The sequence below is a fragment of the Perognathus longimembris genome, chromosome 1, assembly GCF_023159225.1.
Source record: "Perognathus longimembris pacificus isolate PPM17 chromosome 1, ASM2315922v1, whole genome shotgun sequence".
Lineage (NCBI taxonomy): Eukaryota > Metazoa > Chordata > Mammalia > Rodentia > Heteromyidae > Perognathus > Perognathus longimembris.
The window spans coordinates 157,375,171-157,399,003 of record NC_063161.1 but is presented as its reverse complement, the minus strand read 5'-3'; the positions used below and the strand labels follow the sequence as shown (position 1 = coordinate 157,399,003).

Genomic DNA, 23,833 nt, shown 5'->3' with positions numbered 1-23,833 from the left:
GGAGGCTCCAGGAGGGCGCAGACCACCCCGTCCATCCCCGGGCCCGCCGGGACCACCTCGGGCCGGTGTCACCGGGCCTCGCCCGGGCTCCCTCCTGCAGACCGCGAAGCCTGCCCTGCCCTGCCCGCCAAAGGGCAAAGGCTAGCTCTGCGGGCCAGACACCCCGTGGTGCCCCACGCCCGTCACCCTAGAGGATCCCACGGCAAAGCCAAGGTGGGCGGGAAAGCTTATGAAACTCTTATCTCCCACGAACCAGCCAGAAGCTGGAAGTGGAGCTGTGGCTCAAGTGATAGAGCGCTAACCTTGAGCAAATAAAATAATAATAATAATAATAAAGCTCTGGGACAGCATCCAGGCCCTGAGTTCAAGCCCCAGAACTGATGCGTGTACACACACACACACACACACACACACACACACACAGCTCATCGCATCTCTTCTGTCCCTCCTTGGGTGACCCTCCGTTCTGTGCCTCAGACCTCCTAAAGGAAAAACAAGCCGGGAACTGGGGGTTATCCTCAAGAATTCCCAGTGTACACAGGAAGTGACAGCCGGACTGACAGGTGACAGGGAGAGAGGGACAGACATTGTTTGTGTTTTCCAAGGAAAGCCCAGAAAAGCCTCACGGGGTGAGCTGAGCTGAGACTCGGCCTCAGATGCCCGGGGTCTCGGCCCAGGCTGCTGGTTCACCCTCAGCCTCAAGCTGTCACCACAAAGCCTGCGCTCGACCCAGCCGAGCTGGGCACTAGCGGCTCCTACCCATACTTTTAGCTATGCAGGCGACTGTGATCAGAAGACCAGGGTTCAAAGCCAGTCTGGGTGGGAAAAAGGAGGCCCTGAGATTCAAGATTCACTGCCAACGAACCAGCAAAAAGCCAGAAGTGGAGCTGTGGCTCAGTGATAGAGCACTAGCCTTGAGCAAAAGAGCTCAGAGAAGGTGCCCACCCAGGTGCTGAGTTCAAATCCTAGGACCAGCACAAAAAGAAAAAAAAATCAACCCAAACAGCCACACCTGAAGGCGGTCTTCAAGATCCCCTCTCAAAGAAAACCCATGCCCATCGAGGGAGGCCTGCAGACTGGCGGGCAGCCTGCCTTTCTCAGGACGTCATTTACTTGGGGGCTTTTCTCCCAGAAAGGAGTCATCCCTCCAAATGAGACTGAGCGTTCCCAGAGTGGCTTCAGGCAAAGCAAGCCACCAAGGCCAACCCACACAGAGGTTGAGCGTCAGGGATGACCGGCCTTCCCCAGAATGCTGCCCCAGCTGTGTGCGGTGAGAAAGGCTGGCAGGTGGCCTTCCTTCTCCCCCGGGGGCTCGTAGCAGCTCGGTGTGGGAACCAGGGCACTCTCCCCGGTGCTGCTCACACAGCGTGTGTGTGTGTGTGTGTGTGTGTGTGTGTGTGTGTGTATTGGGGCTTGAATTCAGGTCCTCACTTTTTCACTCAAGGCTGGTGTTCTACCACTAGAGCCATGCCTCCACTTTCAGATTTTTTTGGGGGGAGGGCCAGTCCTGGGCCGTGAACTCAGGGCCTGAGCACTGTCCCTGGCTTCTTTTTGCTCAAGGCTAGCACTCTACCACTTGAGCCACAGCGCCACTTCTGGCCATTTTCTGTATATGTGGTGCTAGGGAATCGAACCCAGGGCCTCATGTATACGAGGCAAGCACTCTTGCCACTAGGCCGTATCCCCAGCCCTACTTCCCGATTTTGGGTGATTAGTTAGCGATAAGAATCTCACAGATGTTCCTGCCCCGGCTGGCTTCAAACCACGATCCTCAGATCTCGGCCTCCGGAGTAGCTGGGATGACCTGCGAGAGCCACTGGCATCCCAGCTACTCTGGGGTGTGGGGTGGCCAGCTTTCTGAGGGACAGAGCCAGGACAGGCGGGGCTCTGGGCAGTGAGGAGCCCTCGCGGATGCACCTGGCAAGCTCCTGAAATAGTCCAAGGAAGGCCACCAAGGAGAAGCTGCCTCCCGGGCTCAGACGGGCTCCTGTCAGGGCCTACCTAGGTTCCATCCTCGCAACACCGGGTACTGCTGCGTGATCTATACACCGCTTCTCCGAGCCCAGCTCTCCCTCCCTAGATCAAACCTCGGCAAGGACCTCGCACTCAGAACAGGGCTCTGTCACGGGTGGAACCCAGGCCATGGCCCTGGAGAGGGCTATTCTTTAGCCCTCACAACATCTCTGCAAGATCTTTGACTGTCAGCCATGCAAAGACCAGCCCATTCCACAGATGGGGCGACAGCCCGAGGACAGGTAGGCTCAGCCTGCGGCCCCCAGGAGACAGAGAGCGGGCAGAGCTCACGAAGGCTCCCACAGGGAATGCTACTCATGCTGCATGCTATAAATGGTGACAGGCAACAGTGCTCTGTGGATATTGTGTCAGGCTGCCATGGTGGAGGGGTGGAGGGCTCTTCCCAGGCCTGAAGGAGGCTTGTTCTGCAAACCTGTCCAAACCTCCGTTTCCCCCTCCTGGCTGGGATCCTCATCTGTACAGTAACTGGCTCAACACTTGGCCAACTTTATAGTCAGCCCTCTAGATACACAAGATTCCACCAACCTGGGCTCAGAAAGTCACGCCAGGTGACAGGGGCTCACGCCTGTCAACCCTAGCGACTCAGGAGACTGAGATCTGAGGATCTGGGTTAAAAGCCAGCCCAGGCCAGAAAGTGAGACTCTTATCTCCAATAAATGACACTGAAAAAGCTGGAAGTGGCACTGTGGCTCACTCAGGTAGAGCACTAACCTTGAACAGCAGGAACTCAGGGTGCTCAGGCCCAGGGTTGAAGAAGAGGAGGAGAAAATTGCGTCTGAGGCTGGGCATGGTGGCACATGCAAATGAGCCATGCCCTGGAGGCTCAGGCCCGTAATCCTAGCCACTCAGGGGACTGCGATCTGAGGACCAAGGTTTGAAGCCCGCTAGGGCAGAAAAGTCCATGAAGACTCTTATCTCCAGTGAACCACCAAAAAGCCAGAAGTGGAGCTGTGGCTCAAGTGGTAGAGCACCAGCCTCACGCAGAAAAGCTAAGCAAGAATGCAAGGCCCTGAGTTCAGATCCCAGTATCAGCACACACACACACACACACACACACACACACACACACACACACACGTTGCACATGAGTCTCCCAGCTTAATTAGGAGACAAAATGATGGCTGGTTATTATTTACAACTTACCTGCAGGGGTAAGGCAGGGTGGGCAGAGTTCACAGCCTGCCCCAGGCAGGTTCTAAATCATGAAACCCAGGGTCTGACGGACAGTCACGCTCCCCATGGAAACCCACTTCCTTAGCCCGCTGATGGCTGATATTTTGGAGCTGAAATATGACTATTTTTATGATCAAAGAGATCAGAGTTCCAAAGCAGGGTGCGAGGATGGAAGAAAGTGGGGGGGGGAGGCCCTTCCACTTTTCCCCTCCCTCAGACTTACTAGTCTCCTAAAGTTTCTTAAGACCTGCAAAGATTTACACGCCTTTCTGCTGGGAGCTTTAAATTAGCCCTGATTCCTCCTCCTCCCTCCCCCCCCCACTCCCCCTGCCCTGGCTGTAAGTCATTGAGAAATGAACCGGCCTCCCTTAATCGCCCTGGCTGCCTCTGAAAGGGGGGAGTTCCTAATGACTCTTTTTTTTTTTTTTGAAGTAGAGGTCAAGGTTTTTAAAATAAAACAATCTGTATTAATGCTGTTTCCTGTTAAAGCTGTAGCACAAGGTTTTCTTTTTCTTTTCTCTTTTGGAAGTGAGACACAGCGTGGGGAAGGGCATCATTTTTCTCTCACCAGACGACGCATCTCTAATGAGATACATTTATTTAAAAGTCTGTATATCAGCACCTTGTCAGGGCCTCTCCCACGCCTGGCCCTGGCGCGCTGGCTTCATTTGTGTTGAGTTAGCGCTGCTGCAGGTCTGACCCTTGGGTTGGGTTGCTGGTTCTCCCGTCCCCCTGGGGGACCTCAGTACAGCCTTCGACGACTGCTTTTGTCCCCCACCCCCACCCCCAGTACAGCCTCTGTCCCATCTGATGACTCACATTTTTGAATGCCAGTCCTGGGGCTTGAACTCAGGGCCTGAGCACCGTCCCTGGCTTCTTTTTGCTCAAGGCTAGCACGCTGCCACTTGAGTGACAGCGCCATTTCTGGCTTTCTCTATATATGTGGTGTTGAGGAATCGAACCCAGGGCTTCACGTATACGAGGCAAGCGCTCTACCGCTAGGCCACATTCCCAGCCCCACCCACATTTTAATATGTCTTGTCCCATTCAAGCCTTCCACCCACGTCCTCCCCCATCCTGCCTGCCTCTGCCACTCAGAGGCTATGGCTCCCCCAGATTCTTGGAGAACCCCTTCCTGGCCCCATGAGGAAGGACTGCTCAGAGGTCATATCCGTAACTCTGCCCCACACAGATCTGGGTTCAAGTCTGTGAAATGTGGATAAGAAGGGTGGGGTGGGAGGGTGCATGGCTCTGCCTGCCTAACCTCCAGCCTATGGTGCTCAGCCACAGAACCAGGGCCTGGACCAGAGCCGTCCGGCAGGACCCGGCCTGCTTCCCGCTCTTCATCTAGGGCGTAGTCACGACCACAGATTTCCCTGCGGAAGCCTGTGCAGGGCTCAGGCTGGGCACGAGAGACCGAGCAGAAGCAGACAGTGCGGTCATGGAGCTGATTTTGAGAGAGAATTAGGAGCAAGACCCGGGACCTGCAAGCCAGGTATCAGGAGGACTTCCTGGGGTGCGGGGTAAGTGGCCTCAACGCCTCCACCTGGAAGAGCGAGCAGAGCTTGGCAGGCAGGAGGTGGCTAGATTTCAGTGCAGCCAGGCTGGAGGCCCCCACAGTGGGGATGAGCTGTGGAGCAGCCCCTCGCCTCCTGTGGCTTCTGTTTTTGTTTCTGCTTTGCTTTTGTTTTGCTTCTGCTTTTCGTTTTTGCTTTTGTCTTTGTATGCCACGCTCCCCTCCACACCAGAGAGCTCAAAGGATATTTTTTAAGCTACTTTGGATCCACCAAGATTATGGGACATCATTTCACAAATATGCCTAGCTCGTTTCTCTGCCCGCCCTGGCTGGGCTGGGGTCAGGTCAGGGGCCTGTGGACCGGACAGGCCTCGACTTTGGCCACCGTGTCAGAGCGGAGACAGAGCGAAGGCCTCAGCCGTGACAGAGCAGAGCATGGACTCGGGTCATGGGAGGAGGCAGGCTTTCCGAGGTGCTGATGGCTGTAGGGGGGGGGGGGCATATCCTTCCCCTGCTCCCTGGCTGGCCGGGATGTGGCCACTGGGCTGGGCCATGAATCTGGGACCTGGGAAGAAACCAGCAAGTGTGAAGCCAGGGCCAGACTCAGAGTAGGAAAGTGGCTGGAAGAGAGTTCTAGACCAGTGTTCCATGGCTTGGCCTTGGAGGTCCATGCAGGAGACCTCCTGCCCATTTCCATGCCCAGGAAAGGCCTCCTGGGAAGGACACCGTCCTGCAGGGTCGCCCCCCCACCCCCTGCCACCCGCCAGCTCCCACCCAGTGCAAGGCCCGCCTTATCCTCTCCCCACAGCCCAGGTGGGGTGAGCCTGCCCGGGGCCGTGCCAGCGCCTGCTGGGACCGGACTACCCATCTCCCACCCTGCCATCTCCTCAGATCCGAGCGCCAGTGTGAAATACACAGATGCCAAATGGCTCACACCACACGTCTAGACAGCACACCCACAGGCCCGGAGCAAACCTGCGCTGCTATCCACGCACTCTGCCGTCCTAGGACACCTCCCCTCACACCTAGAACAAGTGACTCCATTCCCACCGGTGCAGGGAGGGGCTCACCAGCCAAGAGAGGAGGGGCAAAGTGCCTGGCAAGTGCAACAGACTGTTGTCAGGACATGTTGGTTTCTAGAGCTTTCTGAGACTATTCTTCCCATCTGTAAAATGGTCCTGGACTTCCCAGCCTCAACCAATGCCCATTGCACGGCTGACCCTTTTTCCGCCTCTATTGTCTTCATGGTCCTCTGTTTCCCGGCCTCTCTCTGTCTCCTTCACTGTGGGGCTGGGGATCCGCCTGCCTTGGTTGGCTCTCACCACTCAGGCTTCCAAGAATCCTGTCCCCTGGGGAACCCGGTCTCCACAGATCTGCCATATTCCCTGTTGCAGGAGAGAGAGAGAGAGAGAGAGAGAGAGAGAGAGAGAACACTAGCAAAGCCTGCATATTGGATCCAGATGTGGTCCCTCTCCCAGCCGCTCCAGCAATTTAATTAAGTCCCCCCCCCCCAGCAGGAGGGACTTTTAACGATCAGATTCCCCTCCTGGGCAGGCGCTCACTGGACCCATTCTGTCTCTCTGACGATGGATGGGCAGCCATGGGATTTTCCTGTCCTGTCCGCTTGGAGGAGTCTCCCCTGGAGCACAAAGGCCCTGGGCTCCCATGCCTGCCCTCCCTTTCCACTGGCTTTTGGCAGAGAGATGGGCTGGGCTGCAGGGCCCCTCCCCTGAGCTCTGGGCCTGGAGCTGGCCTGCCAGGGCCTGAGGCCAAGTAGGCACTGGCAGGGTCTCTAGACCAGGAATCCTGGGGTCCGGGGCTGGGGCCTAATCAGTCACCAGAGGTGGGGCAGGTATGGGCCTCCACCGGCCTCGGTGGGCTTCCTGGGCCTCCCGGGTCCCCCTTTCCAGGGTGGAGTTGGCCAGGTGGGGACGGTGATGGGAGGTGGTGCACAGCTACGCCCCTGGTGTCCTCTGTGGCAGCTGCCCATCGGGGTTCAGCCCCTGAGCCGCTCCCAGAGGCCCCTGCCCAGCACAGCTGCAGGAGCTACAGCCTGGGCGGGACTGGGGGGCCCAGGACAGCCAAGGGCACACAGACATCCCTGGGCACCTTGGCAGGCCAAGCCAAAGGCCTAGCTACTGTCCCAGCCCAACCCCGGTGCCTCAACTTCCCCTGTGAGCCTACAGAGGAAGCTCCTGACATGGGGCCCCCCACTTTCTGCACAAGGATTCTGAGCAAGCTGGGCCTTTGGGCGGGCGGATGACTCAGGGTGGGGTCAGATGTGAGAGGGAGGAATGAAAGGGAGGGGGGCTGGGTCTGGAGACGTGCAGACAGGAGGGGGCAGAGGGTGCTGGCTCCCGGCACCCCCCCCCCCCCCCGCATGCTGGAAACGTGTCTAGCCGGTCCGCTGTTCGCCTTGCAGCCCAGGCCTGGTCACAGTGGGGAGAGAATCGGTGCCTGTCACATCCAGACAGTGCACTGCACCGAGTGGCCACCAAATGGAAGGACAGGAGGGCTGAGAGAAGGAAAAAAGAGAGGGGGAGAGAAAGGAGAGGGAGGGAGATGGGAGAGAGGGAGGAAGGAAGGAGAGGGGAGGAAGAGAGGAAGGAAGAAAAGAAGAAGGAAGGAAGGAAAGGAAGGAGGGAGGGAGGAAGGAAGGAGTGACTTCTCAGGCAGGCACTGGTGGCTCACGCCTATAATCCTAGCTACCCAGGAGGCTGAGATCTGAGAATTCTGGTTTGAAACCAGCCCAGGCGGGAAAGTCCTTGGGATGCTTCTCTCCAATTAATCAGCCAAAAGCCAGAAGCGGTAGAGCTCCAGCCTTCAGTGAAAAGGCTCAGGGAAAGTGCCCAGGCCATGAGTTCAAGCCTCGGGACACTCCCTCCCCCAGACACACACACACACACACACACACACACACACACACGCGGCCTCTCCACAAATTCCCCCTCAAGGACCTCCTAAGTGACACCTCTAGGTGAGGCCACCCTCTGGGGGGGCTGGAGGGGGCCTGGATGCCACACACCCCTGGAGCGGCACACCTGGGCCGAGGGGGGTGAGAGGGAGAGTTGATTCTGTGGTTGTGTGTCTGAGAAGGTGGGGGAGTGTGGAGGCTGTGTGTGTGTGTGTGTGTGTAAGAGCTTGGGGTAGTGTTAGGGCAAGTGTCTGAGTGTGACAACAGTGCGTGCACTGGGAAAATGTGGGAAGGTATGAGAGGGTCTGTGTGTGTGTGTGAGCAATGTGTGTGCATTAGTGTATGTGTGTGTGTCTCAGAGAACCCCACGGTAAAAGACCAGCTGGGCAGTGGCCTGCAGGCGAGGTTAGAGCTGGGGTGCCTGGTCTCTCCCATACCCCACCCCCGATTTTCCCTCCCTCCCTCCCACTGGCTCACCCTCCCTCCCTCCCTCCGAGCCTGGCTCCTGGGCTGTTCCTTACTTCGAAGTGTGGCAACGGTGTGTTGGTTCGTCCAGCTGCGCTCAGGGACCTGGGCCTGGCCACTGTGGCTGCTGAGGCCCCCCGTGGATGCCCGTAGAAACCCGAGCACCCCTGCCACTGGGGAGAGAAATGAGCTGCACCCCAGCCCAGGCTCAGGAAGTGAAGTGCGGAGGGAGGAGTCTGGGGACAGAGGGCATCTGCGGGGACACACCTGGACCCCATCTCGGATGGGGTGTGCACGGAGATCAGGGCTGCTCTGTCTCAGCAAGGGGTCAGCAACACTGACCCCCACCAGGAGAGCCCGCTGCACCGCCCCCCCCCAACACAACACCTCCCAGATGCGCTCCTCCAGGGGCCACTTCAGTTTGTGTCATTTTGTCTCATGAACACCAAGTCCTATCTGTTAGTTATTATTGTTGGGCAGCTAGGGAGGCTGCTCATCTCTCCTTAGGTTTTGAGTTGTTTGGGGGGGTTGGGGGGACAGTTTTTTTTTTCACATTTTGTGACTTTCCTGTGCACATCCTTTGTCCCTGTTTCTACTGGTGTTTTTGCCTGCTTGTTGTTGATTTTTTTTTAACAGTTCTTTATATACTGAGGCTTCCCCTCTCTGAGTATTGGATGGCCAGCGTGACTCCCGTTCTTCCTGGGGAGTAGGTGCTCTGGGTGTTTGCTCCCCACTCCGCTGAGGAACTCTGGGGCTGAGGGGCAGGGTGGCGGCTCACTGGCCAGGCGCTTGGGGGCAGACAAGGAAAGAGAGATCAGCTCTGGATCGGAGGCTCTGAGTGACAGAGCCTTAATGAGAGGCAGATGGAGGAAATAAGGCTCCTCTTGCTGACAGGAGGGAGGTCAAGGGGCTCAGCGCTTTCTACAGGGCAGTGAGAGGTCAGAGGTCAGCTCCTCCCTTCTAAACGTCCAGGTCATCTCCAGCCCAGAGCCAGAGAAGAAAAGAAAGGACTCCATAAATGCAAGCCTGGCCTGGACCAGGGCCCTCCTATGTGCATTTCCCAAATAGCTGGGAGAACAGATTGTTATTGGCTGAGAAGGGATTTTGAGAACTTTTTGCCCTAGGCTGGCTTTGAACCACAATCCTCCTCATCTCAGTCTCCTGAAAAGCTGAGATGGCAGGCAGGCTCCATCATGCCCAGCTACATACAGACTTTGTCCTTGCTGCTATTCCTGAAATAATACAACATAACCACCATTCACGCAGCATTTCCCTTGAGTCAGGTATCTTAAGGCAGCTGGAGTTAAAGATACTGGTAGTTTCTCTGCGAATATTATGCTATTCTATATAAAGGGCTTAAGCAGGGGATGGTGATGGTGGTTTTCTGGATGGAGGGGGGTAGTCCCGGAAGCCAAGAGAACCCCAACCCACAGAAACAGAGAACTTGCCGTGTTGAAGGTGTGGAGCTTTAAAGTAGGAGCAGCTTTTCCACTCCATCCCCCCACCTTCTAGGTAATGACTGGAGAGACCGGCCGGGAACCCCGGGGCCCCTTGGATTTTGCTGGGTGAGCGGGAAACCCTCCTTCCTTCCCCACGAGAGCACAATGTCAGGGCTAGTCACCGGATCCAGCTCTTGCTGCGGGCTGAGCTGAGCGGCATACCCCGCTCTGGGGGGTGGGGGGGGTGGGGGGGGTGGGGGGGACAGGGGCTCAAATGCCGGCCTGAGGTAGGCTGCCGGGATGGAGACATGGGGTCCCCCTGCTCAACTCACGGCCTCCGTCCATCTGCGGGGCGCTGAGTGTGCGAGTGTGAGTGTGTGTGTGCGCGGGCGCTTGAGCAGGCATGCGTGTGCGTGTGCGTGTGTGACTGGAGATGAGACTCTCACGGGCTTCGGGGCTGCTGGCTTCGAACCGCGGTCCTCCCGAGTGGCTGGGCTTGCAGGCGTGCCCCGGCGCTCGGCTTGCAGCACCGATCCTGGACGGAGAAGGCGATCGAGGGGGGCGATCGTCCCATTTCACAGACGGGGAAGCGAAGGCGGGGCGCGGGCAGGGTGCCCGGGGGTTGGGGCCCCGCCGGCGCCTGCGGCCGCCTCCGCGCTGGTCCTCGGGCCTCCGGGCCGCGCGGGGGCGCTGTGGCGCACGCGCTCCGAGCCCGGCCGGCGCGAACCGGAAGTGCGGTGCCGATCACTTCCGGTGCGGAAGGCGGCTCGGGCGGTGCGGCGGCTGGGTCTCCGTCTCCGGGTCCGGGTGCGTAGCGGCGTACGGGGCCCCCGCCGGGACGCGAGCGGCCGGCGTCCCGCCGCGATGCCGTTCCTGCACGGCTTCCGGAGGATCATCTTCGAGTACCAGCCGCTGGTGGACGCCATCCTGGGCGCCCTGGGCATCCCGGACCCCGAGCGGCAGGAGCCCCTGGACGGGTGGGTCGCTCGCTGCGTCCCGCCAGCCGCCCGGGCCCCACCGCACCTCGAGTCCCGCGGCGCCGGGCGGTGGCTGTGCGGAGACCGCGGCCGGGGAGCTCCGGCCGGCGCCTCGTCTGGGGCGGGAACGGGGCGGAGCCCGAGGGCCGCTATTCTGGTCGCCGAGCACTGAGGAGCTGAGCTTTGGGGGCCGCCATGCAGGCCCCTGCACGGACCGCTGGGTACTGGGGACCTGAGTTCTCGGGGGCGAGGAGAGCCGTGGACGGGCCCGGCGGTGATTATCAGCAGGCACCCGCGAGGCGGCCCCAGCGGGGGGCGGCACAGCGGAGGGCGGCTGCGCCGCTTATCGGGGTGCCCAGCGGCCGGCGGAGATGCTTCCTAGCTGTGCATTCTGCGTCCCGAGGCCAGGGCACCGCCAGGGCACGGCTCAGCAGGGGGATGACACCGATCCTGCCCCACACAGACAGGGCGACTCTTGGGCCGCCAGCAGATAGCTGAAGCAGGGGGTGGGTGCGACTACGGGACCGTGAGTAGAGGCACAAGTGCAGGGGGGACGACGTGGCCACCTCTGAAGGCGTTTGGGAGTCTCACAGGAGCAGTGTGCGAGCTTTGGAAGTTGTCCAGGGTCTAAGCAGTTCTTAGCAGGTGGTGCTGGCCTGACCGCCCAGGGGCTCCTGGCGTGGTGGGGAGGGACGAGAGGGAAGTGCGGAGTCTTTTGAGCAGTCATGGCACCCATAAGGGAGTGAAGGTGTGTGTGTGTGTCTGTCTGTCTGTCTGTCTGTCGGTTCTGGGGGTTGGTCTCGGCCAGGGCACCATCCCTTAGCTCTTTCACTCAAGGCTGGTGCTCTGTCATTTGAGCCACAGCTCCACTTCTGGCATTTGGGTGGCTAATTGAACGTAACAGTCTCACAGACTTTTCTATCCAAGCTGGTTTTGAGCTGAAGGCCTCAGATCTCAGCCTCCTGAGTAGCTGGGATCACAGGCAAGTAGCACCCGCTTCCAGCACAGGTCCTCTCTGGAGGGAGGAGCACCAGGGTCAGGTTCTGGTTTCTTCCCTCTGGGGCTCTGTAGTCCCATCCCAGATAGGAAACTTTGTATCACTGCAGGGACCAGCAGTGCTGTCTGTGTCTGTCTCTGTCTCTGAGCCAGCTGAAGGAGTGACCTTCCCAACTAGACATCCCATGAAAAAGTGCCCCCACAGAGCTGAGGCCTCGACCCCTTGAGTGGGTTCAGCAGGTGCCAGGGCCCGCCCACTCCAGCCCTCAGCTGGTCTGCTTCCTCCTCCCAGGCCCAGTTATGTTGCCAGTGAGGAGAGCCGAATCCTGGTCCTCACAGAGCTTCTGGAGAAGAAGGCCCACTCCCCCTTCTACCAGGAAGGTGTGAGCAACGCCCTGCTGAAGATGGCGGAGCTGGGGCTGATGCGGGCGGCGGACGTGCTCCTGAGGAATGGAGCCAACCTCAACTTTGAAGGTCAGCGGGAGGAGCCCGGGGTCGGCCTCTGCTTTACTGTCCTCTTAGAGCCCAGACTCCAGGCTAATCCTGCTCACATCACTGGTGCCTGTGGCTCCCAGCTAGAGCCAAGCGAAGTTGATTTTCTGCCACATTGAGCTACCCCATGGGTTTGTTCATACCACAGACGGGAGGCCACAGGTAGACCACTGAGGCAGCAGGGCCCTGTCAGCTTCTGGCTGGGAAGGAGTGGGCATGGGCCGCTCTCCTGTCCTCTCTGGCTTTCACCAGGTGAAGGCAGGGGAGACAAGAGACGGCTGCTTGCAAGAGAATGGGGGTCAGGGCTGACCCCGTATACAGCCTGCCCCTTGGGACAGGCTCAGAGGCTGCCAGGCCCCTGGGGGAGTCCAGCAGCTGAAGTCCATCACTTCACCACCTGACCGGGCTTCAGGAACCTGGCCGCCAGCCCCTCAAAGGTGGAGGATCACTGTGCAACCCAGGCCCGCCTGGGGTACAAAATGGGACTGAGCCAGAGAGCCCAGCGGCATTGCCAGGCTTGAGTCGCCTCTGCAAGTCCCCTGCTGTCCTGAGGGAGGATGGGCTGTCTCATTGCCCCGCTAAGCAGAAGGGGCAACTGAGGCCCACATGCGTAAAGCAGGGAGGACTTGTAGCTGGAGAGCACCTCTGAGGAGGGCTCTGCACACCTGGAGGGAGGGTGCTGGGGCCCGAGCCTGATGCAAGCCGCCTGTCCTCTCAGACCCCGTGACGTACTACACAGCCCTGCACATTGCCGTCCTGCGGAACCAGCCTGACATGGTGGAGCTGCTGGTCCGCCACGGGGCCGACATCAACCGGAGGGACCGGGTAAGAGCTGCCAGCCCAGCTGGGGTATGCTAGGGTCCCTGAGCAGCCGCGCCAGCCCCAGACCGACCTGGTTGGTGCTGTCCCGGCTCAGATTCACGAGAGCAGCCCCCTGGATCTGGCCAGCGAGGAGCCTGAGCGCCTGCCCTGCCTGCGGCGCCTCCTGGACCTGGGGGCGGATGTCAACGCGGCTGACAAGCACGGTGGGTGCTCTGGAAAGGCAGAGGGGTCCGGGAGGTCAGCTTGATGCCAGCCCCCCGGGCCAGTGGCCCAGGTGGAGCCCAGGGGCTCGGGAGGACCGTGAGCTCATTGTCCCGCACCCCGCCTCGGGCTGCCAGCAGGGGTGGGTAAGAAGTGTACCCAGCCTCTGTGGTTCCCTTGAGAGGCCTCGTGGGGTGCAGGGAAGTGTTGCTATGCTGGCCTGCCCCCCTGCTGTGGGGCGGAGAGGGGCCCTCAGCCCTGAGGAGTCTATTTCAAGGTCTGACCTTCAGGGGTCCAGCTCCATCCCCACTTGGGGGTCGCTGGCCTCGGTGCCCCCACCTCCCACCTTTCTCCCTCCTTCCCAGGGAAGACTGCTCTGCTGCACGCTCTGGCCAGCAGCGATGGGGTACAGGTCCACAACACGGACAACATCCGGCTCCTGCTGGAGGGAGGTGAGGCCGGCGCCCTCGTCCTTTCACCCCGGGGAGGACCACCTGGGGGCCCCCCACCCCTCCAGCTTTGCTTGGCCAGGGCTGAAGGCCGCCCCCACCCTGTGCTCTAATGGCTCTTCCAGGAGCAGACGTCAAGGCCACCACCAAAGATGGGGACACTGTGTTCACCTGCATCATCTTCCTGCTGGGCGAGGCCGTGGGCGGGGACAAGGATGAGGTGAGCATGATCAACCGCTTCTGCCTGCAAGTCACACAGCTGCTGCTGGCCCACGGGGCCGACCCCAGCGAGTGTCCAGCCCACGAGTCCCTCACCTACATCTGCCTCAAGAGCTTCAGGCTGCATCTCCCCCTGCTGCGCTTCCTCCTGGAGTCGGGGGCCGCCTACAACTGTTCTTTGCACGGTGCCAGCTGCTGGTCTGGCTTCCACCTCGTCTTCGAGCGGCTCTGCGCCCCCGTGGGCTGCGCCGAGGACGAGAGCTGTGGGGAGCTCCTGCGCAAAGCCGAGACCGTGCTGGACCTCATGGTGACCAACTCGCCAAGGCTGCAGCTGCCCACGAGCTTCGACATCCACCCCGTGGGCAGCCTGGCAGCGCAGGTGCAGGCCCTGCACGCCTCCCTGCGGCAGCTGGAGCGCCACCCGCCACCCCTCAAGCACCTGTGCCGCGTGTCCATCCGGCTACACCTGCAGCCTTGGCCCGTGGACACCAAGGTCAAAGCGCTGCCCTTGCCTGACCGGCTCAAGTGGTACCTTCTGAGCGCACACAGCGGCGTGGCCGAGGACGACAGCTGACCAGTCTTAGGGGGGTGGTTTGGGCAGCTGCCAGCAGACTTCACCTGTGCCAGCCTCCTGGGGGCCTGGGATCTGGGCCGCGTGGCTGTGTCTTCCAGGGCCACTGGTGCCCCTCCCCTGTGGCAGCACCGCAAGTTTCAGCCCACACTGGAGGGAGGCAGGTAGACTGGGTGAGCGCCTGCTGTAGGTATTTGGGGATCACAGTGCCATTTGGCTTGTCCTGTGGAGAGCCACCACCGGGTGGCGCCCAACCGAGGACCCGCCTGCCTTGCCGTCACAGGCGTAGCCACAAAGTGCTTTTGGTGAGCAGGGGAGGGGCGTGGGCCGTGGCGGGGCTTTCCCCTTGCTGGAGCCCGCTGAAGGGACCGCACGTCCTGCCACCCGCCCAGGCCCAGCCCAGGTCTCAGGGACCATGCCTTCTAAGAAGCAATCATGAGTGGACCAGGACAGGCCCGTGTCCAGGCCGGGCTTGTAGGGGGCTCGTCTGGAGCAAGCCAAGCCTGGAGGGACCACACCACCTGGGCGCACCCCGTCACTTGCAGGTGCCTTTGGGAATCAGCCAAGGTGATGCAGTGGTCTATTTATATTGGAAAATTAAAGTGGTTCTCTGGGCTGTCTGTGTGACGGTGCTTCAGTCCTGCCGCGCTATGCATTTGGGTGAAGGGGACCTGTTTCCCCGGTGATCTCTTAGTCACCTGACTTGCGTCTCTGTAAAGTACCACACCAGACCGGTTCACCCCTTTTTATTTTTGACTAAAAATGCCTGCCAAAGAGGAACCCCTGGTTAACAGGAGTGGGCCAGACACTGGCCAGCCTGGCCCCTTCCTGCCCAGGAGGCCGCAGCCAAGGAGAGGCGTGCGGCCTCCTCCTCCACGCGAGGCGCCTGGCATGGCGGAGCTCCCGGCCGGTGCCCGACCGCCCGGCCCCCGTGCAGCAGGGTGGGCGCCTCCTCAGCCCCGCGTGGCACCCCTCCCTGCCGGCTCCCTCTTGGCGCGTTTAAGAAATGTAAGTGTGTGGAGAGCACACAAGTGTATTTAGTGGCTTGGCTCTCGGAGCCCCTGGCCTGGAGCCCGGGCCTCGCCACTGCCAGCCCCACCCTAGCTCTGGTCCCTGGCGCTCTGCCAGCCCGGCTCATCTCAGGGCAAAGCTGTAGACGTGGTAGATCTCATCGGGAAGGTTCTCCTGCCTCTCCTCGGCCAGGAGGCGGAGGCCGGCGCCGTGGATGATCCTGCGGACCACCTGGAGGTCGCGGCACACGCTGCTGTCCACGTCGTCCAGGATGACGCCTTCCTGCGCCATGTTGTCCTTGATGACGATGATGCCGTTGGGGCGCAGGCCACGCTGGCAGCGCCGCAGGAACTCCGCCAGGTGCTGATCCGTCAGGTGGCCTGGGTGCAGAGGCGTGGTTACAGGGCTGGCACGGAATGGCCCCCTCCCCTCATTCTGTGTGTCCTCCCGGCTCCTCGGCTCTACTCGGACCCCAGGACGCGCAGAAGACAGCCAAGGCTCAGGAGTCGCCCATACTGAACAGCCTGGAGCTGGGGGCCCAGCTGCCTGGGTGGGGCTCAGCCGAGCCCCCACACTCCACCACCACCCGCTCCACTGGGGGGAGTGCGCCCAAGCCCTCGCCTCCACCGCAAGTCCATGGGCCGGGCCCAGTGTGGACCTCGGAGCCAGCGGCCCGCCCGCCCTGGGGCTTCGCCTGGAGCTCGGAGCGGGAGCTCCCAGGAGTGTGCGGCCCAGAACAGCAGAGCACAAGGACGGCCGCCCTCTACCTCCCCCTGCTTTCTCCACCCTGGGCTGGGGGGAGAGCTCAGCAGTACGGCACCTGCCAAGCAAGCGCTGGGCCCCGAGTCCAAACCCTAGTGCTACCCCAAACCCTTGGCTAGGCCTTACAAAACTCCCTTCTCTGAATCAGTGTCGCTGGCCACTGAAGCTCCTGAACACCGCCTTTTGGGTGGCCGGCAGGTGTTCTGGTGAAACCAGCCCTGTGGTGTGGGAAGGCCCCGGGAGCCTCACCTATCACCCACTGGATCCAGATGACGTCGTAGGAGCTGGGCTCGGGGCTGAAGTCCTGCAGCCCGCAGCAGAAGTAGTTCCTCACCCGCTTGCCCTCCTCCCCCAGGTAGGTTTTGGCTTTGGCCAGAAAGTCCTCGGTCACGTCCACCATGTCCACCACCCGGAAGAGCGGCAGGAGCAGCCGCTTGGTGATCCTCCCGATGCCCGCGCCGCAGTCCAGAGCACACGACGTCCCCGTCTTATTTGGGCCTTCCTAAACGGCAGAGGAGGCCGTGACACGGGGAAACGGCGCACGCCCACCCGCGCCAGGTCAGGACTGGGCACCAGCCGGGGAGGGGGGGGTGTGGGGGGAGCGCGGCACACTGGGACCACGCATTCCTAAGGTGGAGGCAACGTCCACTCAAAGTGGCATGTGTCTCCCGGCTCGAGACCCAGGAAGAGGCAGCCCTGAGCTGAAGAATTCAACAGAATCAAGGCAGAGTGACGGTGGGAGGGGGCACCCCAGGGACCCCAGCCAGGCAGAGCGGGGCAGGTGGGGGAGGCCCCAGAAATGCACAGGCTCAGTCCTGCCACCTGCCTGGTCCCACGCTTTGCCGGTGAGCCACGGCCTCTCCTGGAGAGGACATCAGACCTGCCTACCCTCAAAAACCTCTGCAGGAACTTCCGGGAGCTGCTGAGGTCGATGTTGGAGATGTAGCCATACCCCCCAAGCATGCCGTCCACCGTGGGCGGGATCTGCTGCCAGTAGGTCTTGGCCTTCGAGTAGAATTGGGTCTCATCTTCAATCAGCTCGCTCGTCATGCTGGCACCAGCCACGTCAGTGTCACCACCCTGGGCAGGGGCAACTCCTACAGGAAAGAGTGGCTGGGTCAGGACCCAGCAAGGCCACGGGGAGGGCCGGTGTGGCCCAGGCTTGGGAGCCAGGAAGCCATTCCCACACCGAGATTTGCGTCTGCCCCTGAGGTTGTGGCGCCATGTCTCCTGCATTCCGGTCCTAGCAAGAGACCCTGGCATCTAGCGGCCCACGTAGCTACGCGGTGCTTGGCTGTGACCTGCAGCCTCGGGACCCTGATCCACTCTGAAGGAAAAGGAGCTCACACCGAGCAGGGACCCCAGCCCTGGGCATGGGCACGGGGTGGGCCTCGGGAGGCCTGAGCAGACCCAGGCCCCTCCTCTGCCTCCTAGGCCTCAGCAGCATGGCAGCAGCTCAGGGCGGGGCTGGTCCTTCCACACGCAGGGACGCAGCCTGGCAGAGCCGTGACCAAGGATGACAGTGGGGACCTCCACAGGAGAGGGGAGAGGCAGAGGAGAACAGAAGAACGGCGCACGCACGCACGCTCCTGACAGCCTGGCTGCCCAGCCCAGGGCGCTCAGGGCCTGAAGGACAGGAAGGAAAATGGAAGCAGCTAAAACACAGAAGAAAAACAAGGGCTCTCACACTCAGGACGGAGTTCTTTTTGGGGTACTGAGGATGAACCCAGGGCCTCTGCACGTGGGAAGCTCCACGCTGAGCTGCACGCCAGCCCTGGAGGGAGGAGGCCTTCTCCAGGGGAGACGGGCACAGCTCAGAGGGATCCAGGCGGACCCTGAAGGACGAGGAGGGCTCCGGAAGGGGCAGACACCCGAGGCAGTGTGGCGGATGAGGGAAGAACACGGAAGAACGGGAGGGAGGGGGGTGGTGATAGCAGGGCCCGGGCGCCGTGACGCACGAGCAGACGGACGCACGTGCGGTCAGGTCTCCCTGGCAGGCCACGCCTCCACCAGGTGGGCTCGGCTTGTGTCACCTCAGCACCTCCCCAGCTGCTTATCTGAAGTGGCCCGGGCCACCCCCTCCCCGTGACTAGCTGTCTTTAGTGTGTCCTGACTCGGTTTCCTCCTGTTTTTCAGCCTCCCTACAGGTCAGCCCCATGGAGCAGGGCGCTGCGGTTCACAGCTTGCTACGTCTGGGGCCCAGCACTAAGCCCTGTGGCCCGCATGGCGTCTGGTAGAGGTGAGGCTGTCTCACCCCATGCAGGCCTGGAGGGCTGGGCTGCAAGAACCCACCTGCTGGCCCCCCCGCGGGCCGTGAGCCCCTGGAACTGCCTTCCACAGTCACAGCGAATGCTTGGCGGTGGGGGGGGGGGGGCAGGGAAGAGGTCCTCAAAAACCCCAGGACCAAGTGACAAGGACCCCAGCTGAGCATGGGGCCTTCAGACCATAAGGGACAAGGGCGAGAAGCTCAAACTGTTTGTAGCCCACTCCAAACTATTCTAAAAGCAGAACCTTCCAGAAGCAGCCTGCCCACAAGGCCAAGCACTGCAAGAATGCTCCCGGGCACCCAGAAAAGGAACTGAGTATGCCCAGGGAGAGTCCAGCTCTCTCTGGGTCTGTGATCTAGACCAAGGTCTGCTTGAACCCCACTTCAGAATCTTGCTTCTGGCGGTCTTGGGGCTTGAATTCAGGGCCTGGCTACTATCCTATGCCCAGCTTTTTGGCTCAAGGCTGGCCCGCTACCACCTGAGCCACAGCTCCACTACTGACTTTTAGCTGGTTTACTGGACTTTCCTGCCCAGGCTGCCTTTGAACTGTGATCCTCAGACCTCAGCCTCTTGAGTAGCTAGGGTTACAGGCGTGAGCCACTGGCACCCAGCGCCACCTTGAATTCTTGTCTCGTTGCTCTTCGGGTACAGTGTTTAGGGCCACAACGAGCTTCCATTCTGTGGAGTACCAGGCAGGGGGACCTTGGTTCCAAGTACCACACCCCGCATTCCTCACTGCGGCCAGGCTGGTGGCCAGCTGCAAGCCAGGCACAGGCACAAGAGCATGGACAGGAGCCCTGGAGAGGGGCTGCCAGCCTGAGCGCCGCCGCGTACCTGCGGGGCCTGGCGCGGCGGGCGCCAGGGGAGCGCGCCCCAGCCAAGGACCGCCTTCAAACCACGCTTCTCACCACGCCAGCAGGGCGCCCCTGCACGCAGGCAGCAAGATCACCCCAAGCCCTCCTAAGGCCTGCCCACCAGGCTGGGCCCACAGACCCATCTCCCCACTGGACTGGGGCTCCTTGGAGAGATGGTGACACCCCAAGATTCATCCCCGCTTTCCTCTGCTAACCCACGGGACACAGGGCCACTCAGCAAGATTCGCTCCCGAGCAAATGGGCCAAACACTTATGAGGCGATCTCCCATCTCTCCCTGCTTACCTGCCCGCTCCCCCCGCCCCCCCAGGTTTCCCCCTAGCTGTGGAATGCCTGAATGAGCTTGTGCCTGTCGACATTTGCCACTACTAAGAAAATGCTAGGCCAAGTGCAGGCGGCTCACGCCCGTAATCCTGGCTGCTCAAGACAAGCTTTGATGCCAGCCCAGGCAGCAAAGTCGGTGAGACTCCCCAACTCCTCAGCAAAATGCTGGATACAGTGGTATGATTCAAGTGGCAGAGCACAGGACTAGAACAAAAAAAGCCAAGAGCAGGGTGCCAGTTAAAGCCCCTGTTAAGAATACAATGTTGCCAGCCAAGGACAAAGCCTAACTATTCACCACTGGCATCACCAGGGCTGGACCCCACAAGGTGATTGTTTGCTTTACCAAATACCTCACAACCTGATCCCTTTCAAAGTCAAGGTCCCTGGGATAATGTGATTTACAAGAATTTCACCAGCAAGCAGACTCCGGGAAGCTGGCAGGGAGGCACAGCTGGCGGGAAATGGCAAGTCTGACTGACACTCGCTGAAACAGCTGATTCATGAAAACAGATGTGTGTGTGTGTGTGTGTGTGTGTGTGTGTGTGTGTGTGTGTGTGTCCTGTCCACCCTAGGCCCTCTAGTGGGAACAGCAGGCTTGGTCAGGAAGTCCAAGCACAGTGAGGAGCTGTAAGACCCAGGAAGGGGTCAGTCAGGGGCAGACACAGTGCAGCTAGGAGCTAGACCCAATAAAGAAAAGACCCCTGGTTCATCAAGCCAAACCCCTGGACCAGCACATCCTCTTCCCCGCCCCACGTGGCCATACCTGGCCCGTGCCCAGCACCCTTTCTCCCAGGACCCAGGCAAGAGAATGGTGGCCATGACCTTTGCTATCACCGTGAAGGGAAGGGGAGGGCAAGTCTGCCAGGAGTGACCACCCCTGCTGGTGTGCAGCCTGGGGGACCGGGCCTGCTCTCCATGATGGGCGTAGACAGCATGGGGTAAGGAGAACGCAGGGCTCCGCAACAGTGGGAGAAGGGAGGCACAGAATGATAACAGTAATAATGCAAAACTTGCTCCGTGGCTCCAACCTACTGGGATATGGAGATTGGGCAAGACCATGGTTCTATAGAGATCCTCATCTCAACCATCAAGCTGGGTGTGGTGGTATGGGCCTGTCACCCTAACCCCATGGAAGATCAAGGTCCAGTCCGGCATAGGCAAAAACCTAACAAAAAGGCTAGGAGTGTGGCTCAAGTGGTCGAGTGTCTGCCTAGCAAGTGTGAATTCAAATCCCAGTCCTGCATTAAAGACAAAATAATAAAATGCAATTTTAAGTGGGCACAGGTGGCTCACGTTTGTTAATTCTAGTTACTCCGGAGGCTGAGATCTGAGGGTCACCGTTCAAAGGCAGCCTGGACAGGAAAATCCATGAGACTCCATTTCCAGTTAACCACCCAAAAAAGACCCAAGTGGAAATGTGGTTCAAGTGGTAGAGGCTAGCCTTGAGCAAAATGGTCAGGGACAGCACCCAAGCCCCGAGTATAAGCCCCCTGACCAGCCAAAAATTAAATTTTTTTTTTCAAAACATCCTAATTTCAAAGTTCTTTGGTTTCTTCTTTCTACATGGGAAGTGACACTGACTTTAGGAGAAGGCTGAGGCCATGAGGATTATTAAGTGTGCACACGAAAAGCTTGGAGGACTTCACACAGTGCCAGGCACATCCTTCCTCTTCCTCCCTCTCTCTCACTCCTTTCCCCCCTCCCCTTTATTTTTCTCAATACGTGGGCTTGAACTCAGGGCATGGGAACTGTCCCTTAGCTTTTCCCCTACTTGAGCCACAGCTCCACTTCTGGCCTTTTATTTTGCGGGAGGGGGGGGGTGTAATAGAATTTAAGAGTCTCACCAACTTTCCTGCCTGGGCAGGCTTTGAACCGCCATCCTCGGAACTCAGCCTCCTGAGTGGCTGAGCCACCAAGGCTGGCTTCTCTTGTTCTCTCTTGACCTTAAAGATCTTGTAAGAAAGATTCATTGAATCATAGCAACAGCTGTGGTGGGATGGGGTGGGGAACTGTTATTGGCCTAACAGCCCCTCCAACCAATGGGAGCCTACAGGGTGGGTGGAGGGGGGTGATGGGGTTCACGTAGATCAGAGTCACTGCAGTTTAGCCAATTGTCCTCCAGATCCTCTGGCTTCAGGCCTTTACTGGAACATTCGACGTGCACAGACCCTAGGTTATATACACAGAAAACCAGCCGCAAAAAAAAAAAAAAAGAAGCCAAGGGCCTTGAAACAGCGCAGGCAGCGGAGCAAAGTGAGGAGGGAGTCGGGCACCCGGCTCAGCTGACCTTGGTCTCAAGGGCTCCTGGCGACAGCTGTCTGAGCTGCACCTGTGCCCCGGTGCTGGGCTAGGCCCAAAGTAAATCTGATCTGTGAAATGGCGCTCCGGTGTGCCAGGCTCAGCCCGGTACTCCACGCATCCTGCCGACCCCCTGCCAGTGGGCCCCCTCCCCAACCTCGAGTCCCAGAGGGGAAACTGAGGCTCGGAAAGCGGCTTGCTGCGCCTGGGACAAGCTCCCAGCCCAAGCTTGCAGAGCCGCGACCTTCCGCCTCTCCTCCATCCCAGCGGCCAAGCCCAGGCCCGGTATTAACCACCCGGTCCCCGGGTCCCAGGCCCGTGAGGCCCTCTTGGTCCCCGGTCCCCAGGCCCATGTGGCCCTCCGGGTCCTCCAGGCCCGGCCCCCGGCCTGTGTGGCCCTCCCGGGACGCGCACACGCCCGGCCCCGGCCCCGGGCCCTCCCCGCTCCCGGTGGCCGCCGCCCCTCGGGCCCTCCTCGCGCTACTCACCCCACGCAGGGCCCGGGAGCCGGGGAGAAGTACAAGGACCGGGAGGCGGCGGCGAGGACCCAGGAGCCACCGCGGCACGGCAGGGACACCGGACGCCTCGCGCCGCGCTGTCTTTGTCCGCGCGCGTCACTTCCGGACGCGCGGGTGGGCGTGGCCCACCCGGGCCACGCCCCCGCCGGTAGTCCCGCCCCTTCCCTCGGGCTCGCAGCCAACCCGCGTCGTCTCCGGTTCCGGGCGGAGCGCCGAGCGAGCCGGCCGCGCGCAGGTGGGTTCCCGGCGCCCGCGGGCTGGCGGGCGAGCCGGGTGCCGGCCGCGGGCGCACACTCGGCGGGTGTCACGCGAGCCGCCGCCCCACGGCTGAGTTCCCCCGACCTCCCTGCCCCCGCTGGCTTTGAACTGCGACCCTCGGGTCAAGGGTAACCGGGGGGAGCCACCGCACCCAGCTGGGCCTTCTCTCTCCCCGTTTTTAATTATTATTATTGTTATTAGTTTTTTGGAGATTGTATAATCCAGGCTGCCCTCGATCTTAAGATCTTTTCTGCACCACCAACTTTCCAGATCTGGGGCTTACAGGCGTGGGCCGCCATACCCAGCTATGCTGGTCCTGTAATTGAAGGGTGTGTGGGTTTCCCACTCGGTAGGAAAAAAAAAAAAAAAAAAAAGAGGGAAATAGGGCCATGGTTGCTCATAAGCAACTTAACACGCTGGCAGAGGAAAAACTAGACAGGCAGGGAGGAGAGGGGAGAAAGGAAGGGAAGGGAGGTTGTTCTGCTTATTTGCTAGGCCGGATAAGCAAAACAAGTTCCCATCCTTAAAGGGTTACAGTTACCTGGGCTGATGTGTGTGTGTGTGTGTGTGTGTGCAAGTGCAAACACACACACTCTACCACTTGAGCCACAGCTCCACTTCTAGCTTTTTTTTTTTGCCAGTCCTGGGGCCTTGGACTCAGGGCCTGAGCACTATCCCTGGCTTCTTTTTGCTCAAGGCTAGCGCTCTGCCACTTGAGCCACAGCGCCCCTTCTGGCTTTTTCTATATATGTGGTGCTGAGGAATGGAACCCAGGGCTTCATGTATACAAGGCAAGCACTCTACCACTAGGCCATATTCCCAGCCCCACTTCTAGCTTTTTGTGGTTAACTGGAGATAAGAGTCTTTCAGACTTTCCTGCTGGGCTTGCCTTCAAACCCTGGTCCTCAGATCTCAGCCTCCTGAGTAGCTAGGAGGACAGGTGTGAGCCCCTGGCACCCTGCTCTGGGATGGCCTTGAAGCTTGCAGGTGGATAGGCCTTCTGAGCTTCAGCCTCCTCTCCTGCTCGGCAAGGCTCTGGCACTTGTGTGGGGAGTGTTGCCAGCCCAGCCTTCACTTTCAACAGCTTTTCTGGGAATGATAGTAATTATAACGACAGCATTCATCTTAAGTGAGCGGACAGTCCCTAAACTAACATCTTGATGGTCAGTGTACAAATGCCTTCATTTGGGCAGTGCACACAGGAAGCACTTAAAGTGCTTGGTTGGTTTGTCTGGGTTTTTTTGGTCAGGGTTT

General features: G+C 60.0%; 2 protein-coding genes across 3 annotated transcripts; one reads left to right on the top strand and one right to left on the bottom strand.

Annotated features, from left to right (window-relative positions):
- The first annotated feature begins 10,302 nt into the window (after window positions 1-10,302).
- On the top strand, window positions 10,303-14,915 carry Asb6 (ankyrin repeat and SOCS box containing 6). The gene is made up of 6 exons (XM_048344736.1): window positions 10,303-10,518; window positions 11,807-11,988; window positions 12,725-12,831; window positions 12,923-13,031; window positions 13,395-13,481; window positions 13,604-14,915. Exons 1-6 carry the CDS (start codon window positions 10,406-10,408, stop codon window positions 14,269-14,271), a joined length of 1,266 nt encoding a protein of 421 aa, XP_048200693.1. The 5' UTR covers window positions 10,303-10,405; the 3' UTR covers window positions 14,272-14,915.
- Window positions 14,916-14,998: 83 nt separating this feature from the next.
- Ntmt1 (N-terminal Xaa-Pro-Lys N-methyltransferase 1) lies at window positions 14,999-22,439 on the bottom strand. Of its 2 annotated transcripts, XM_048344762.1 has the most exons (4): window positions 22,292-22,439; window positions 16,930-17,138; window positions 16,291-16,543; window positions 14,999-15,659 (listed from the first exon to the last, which is right to left on the bottom strand). In XM_048344762.1, exons 2-4 carry the CDS (start codon window positions 17,089-17,091, stop codon window positions 15,403-15,405), a joined length of 672 nt encoding a protein of 223 aa, XP_048200719.1. In that variant the 5' UTR covers window positions 17,092-17,138; window positions 22,292-22,439; the 3' UTR covers window positions 14,999-15,402. The 2 variants fall into 2 exon arrangements, with proteins under 2 accessions (XP_048200719.1, XP_048200727.1); XM_048344770.1 differs by lacking the exon at window positions 22,292-22,439 and having other exon boundaries at window positions 16,994-17,132.
- Between the last annotated feature and the right edge of the window lie 1,394 nt (window positions 22,440-23,833).

Bases quoted from the DNA above. Each gene is read 5' to 3' on its own strand.
- Asb6 (XM_048344736.1), top strand. From the start codon at position 10,406: ATGCCGTTCCTGCACGGCTTCCGGAGGATCATCTTCGAGTACCAGCCG. The intron at 11,989-12,724 runs GTCAGCGGGAGG...CTGTCCTCTCAG, and splicing joins AGCCAACCTCAACTTTGAAG to ACCCCGTGACGTACTACACA. The intron at 12,832-12,922 runs GTAAGAGCTGCC...GTCCCGGCTCAG, and splicing joins ACATCAACCGGAGGGACCGG to ATTCACGAGAGCAGCCCCCT.
- Ntmt1 (XM_048344762.1), bottom strand. From the start codon at position 17,091: ATGACGAGCGAGCTGATTGAAGATGAGACCCAATTCTACTCGAAGGCC. The intron at 16,544-16,929 runs GTAGGCAGGTCT...TCTGCCGTTTAG, and splicing joins TCCTGCAGAGGTTTTTGAGG to GAAGGCCCAAATAAGACGGG. The intron at 15,660-16,290 runs GTGAGGCTCCCG...CTCTGCACCCAG, and splicing joins CTGGATCCAGTGGGTGATAG to GCCACCTGACGGATCAGCAC.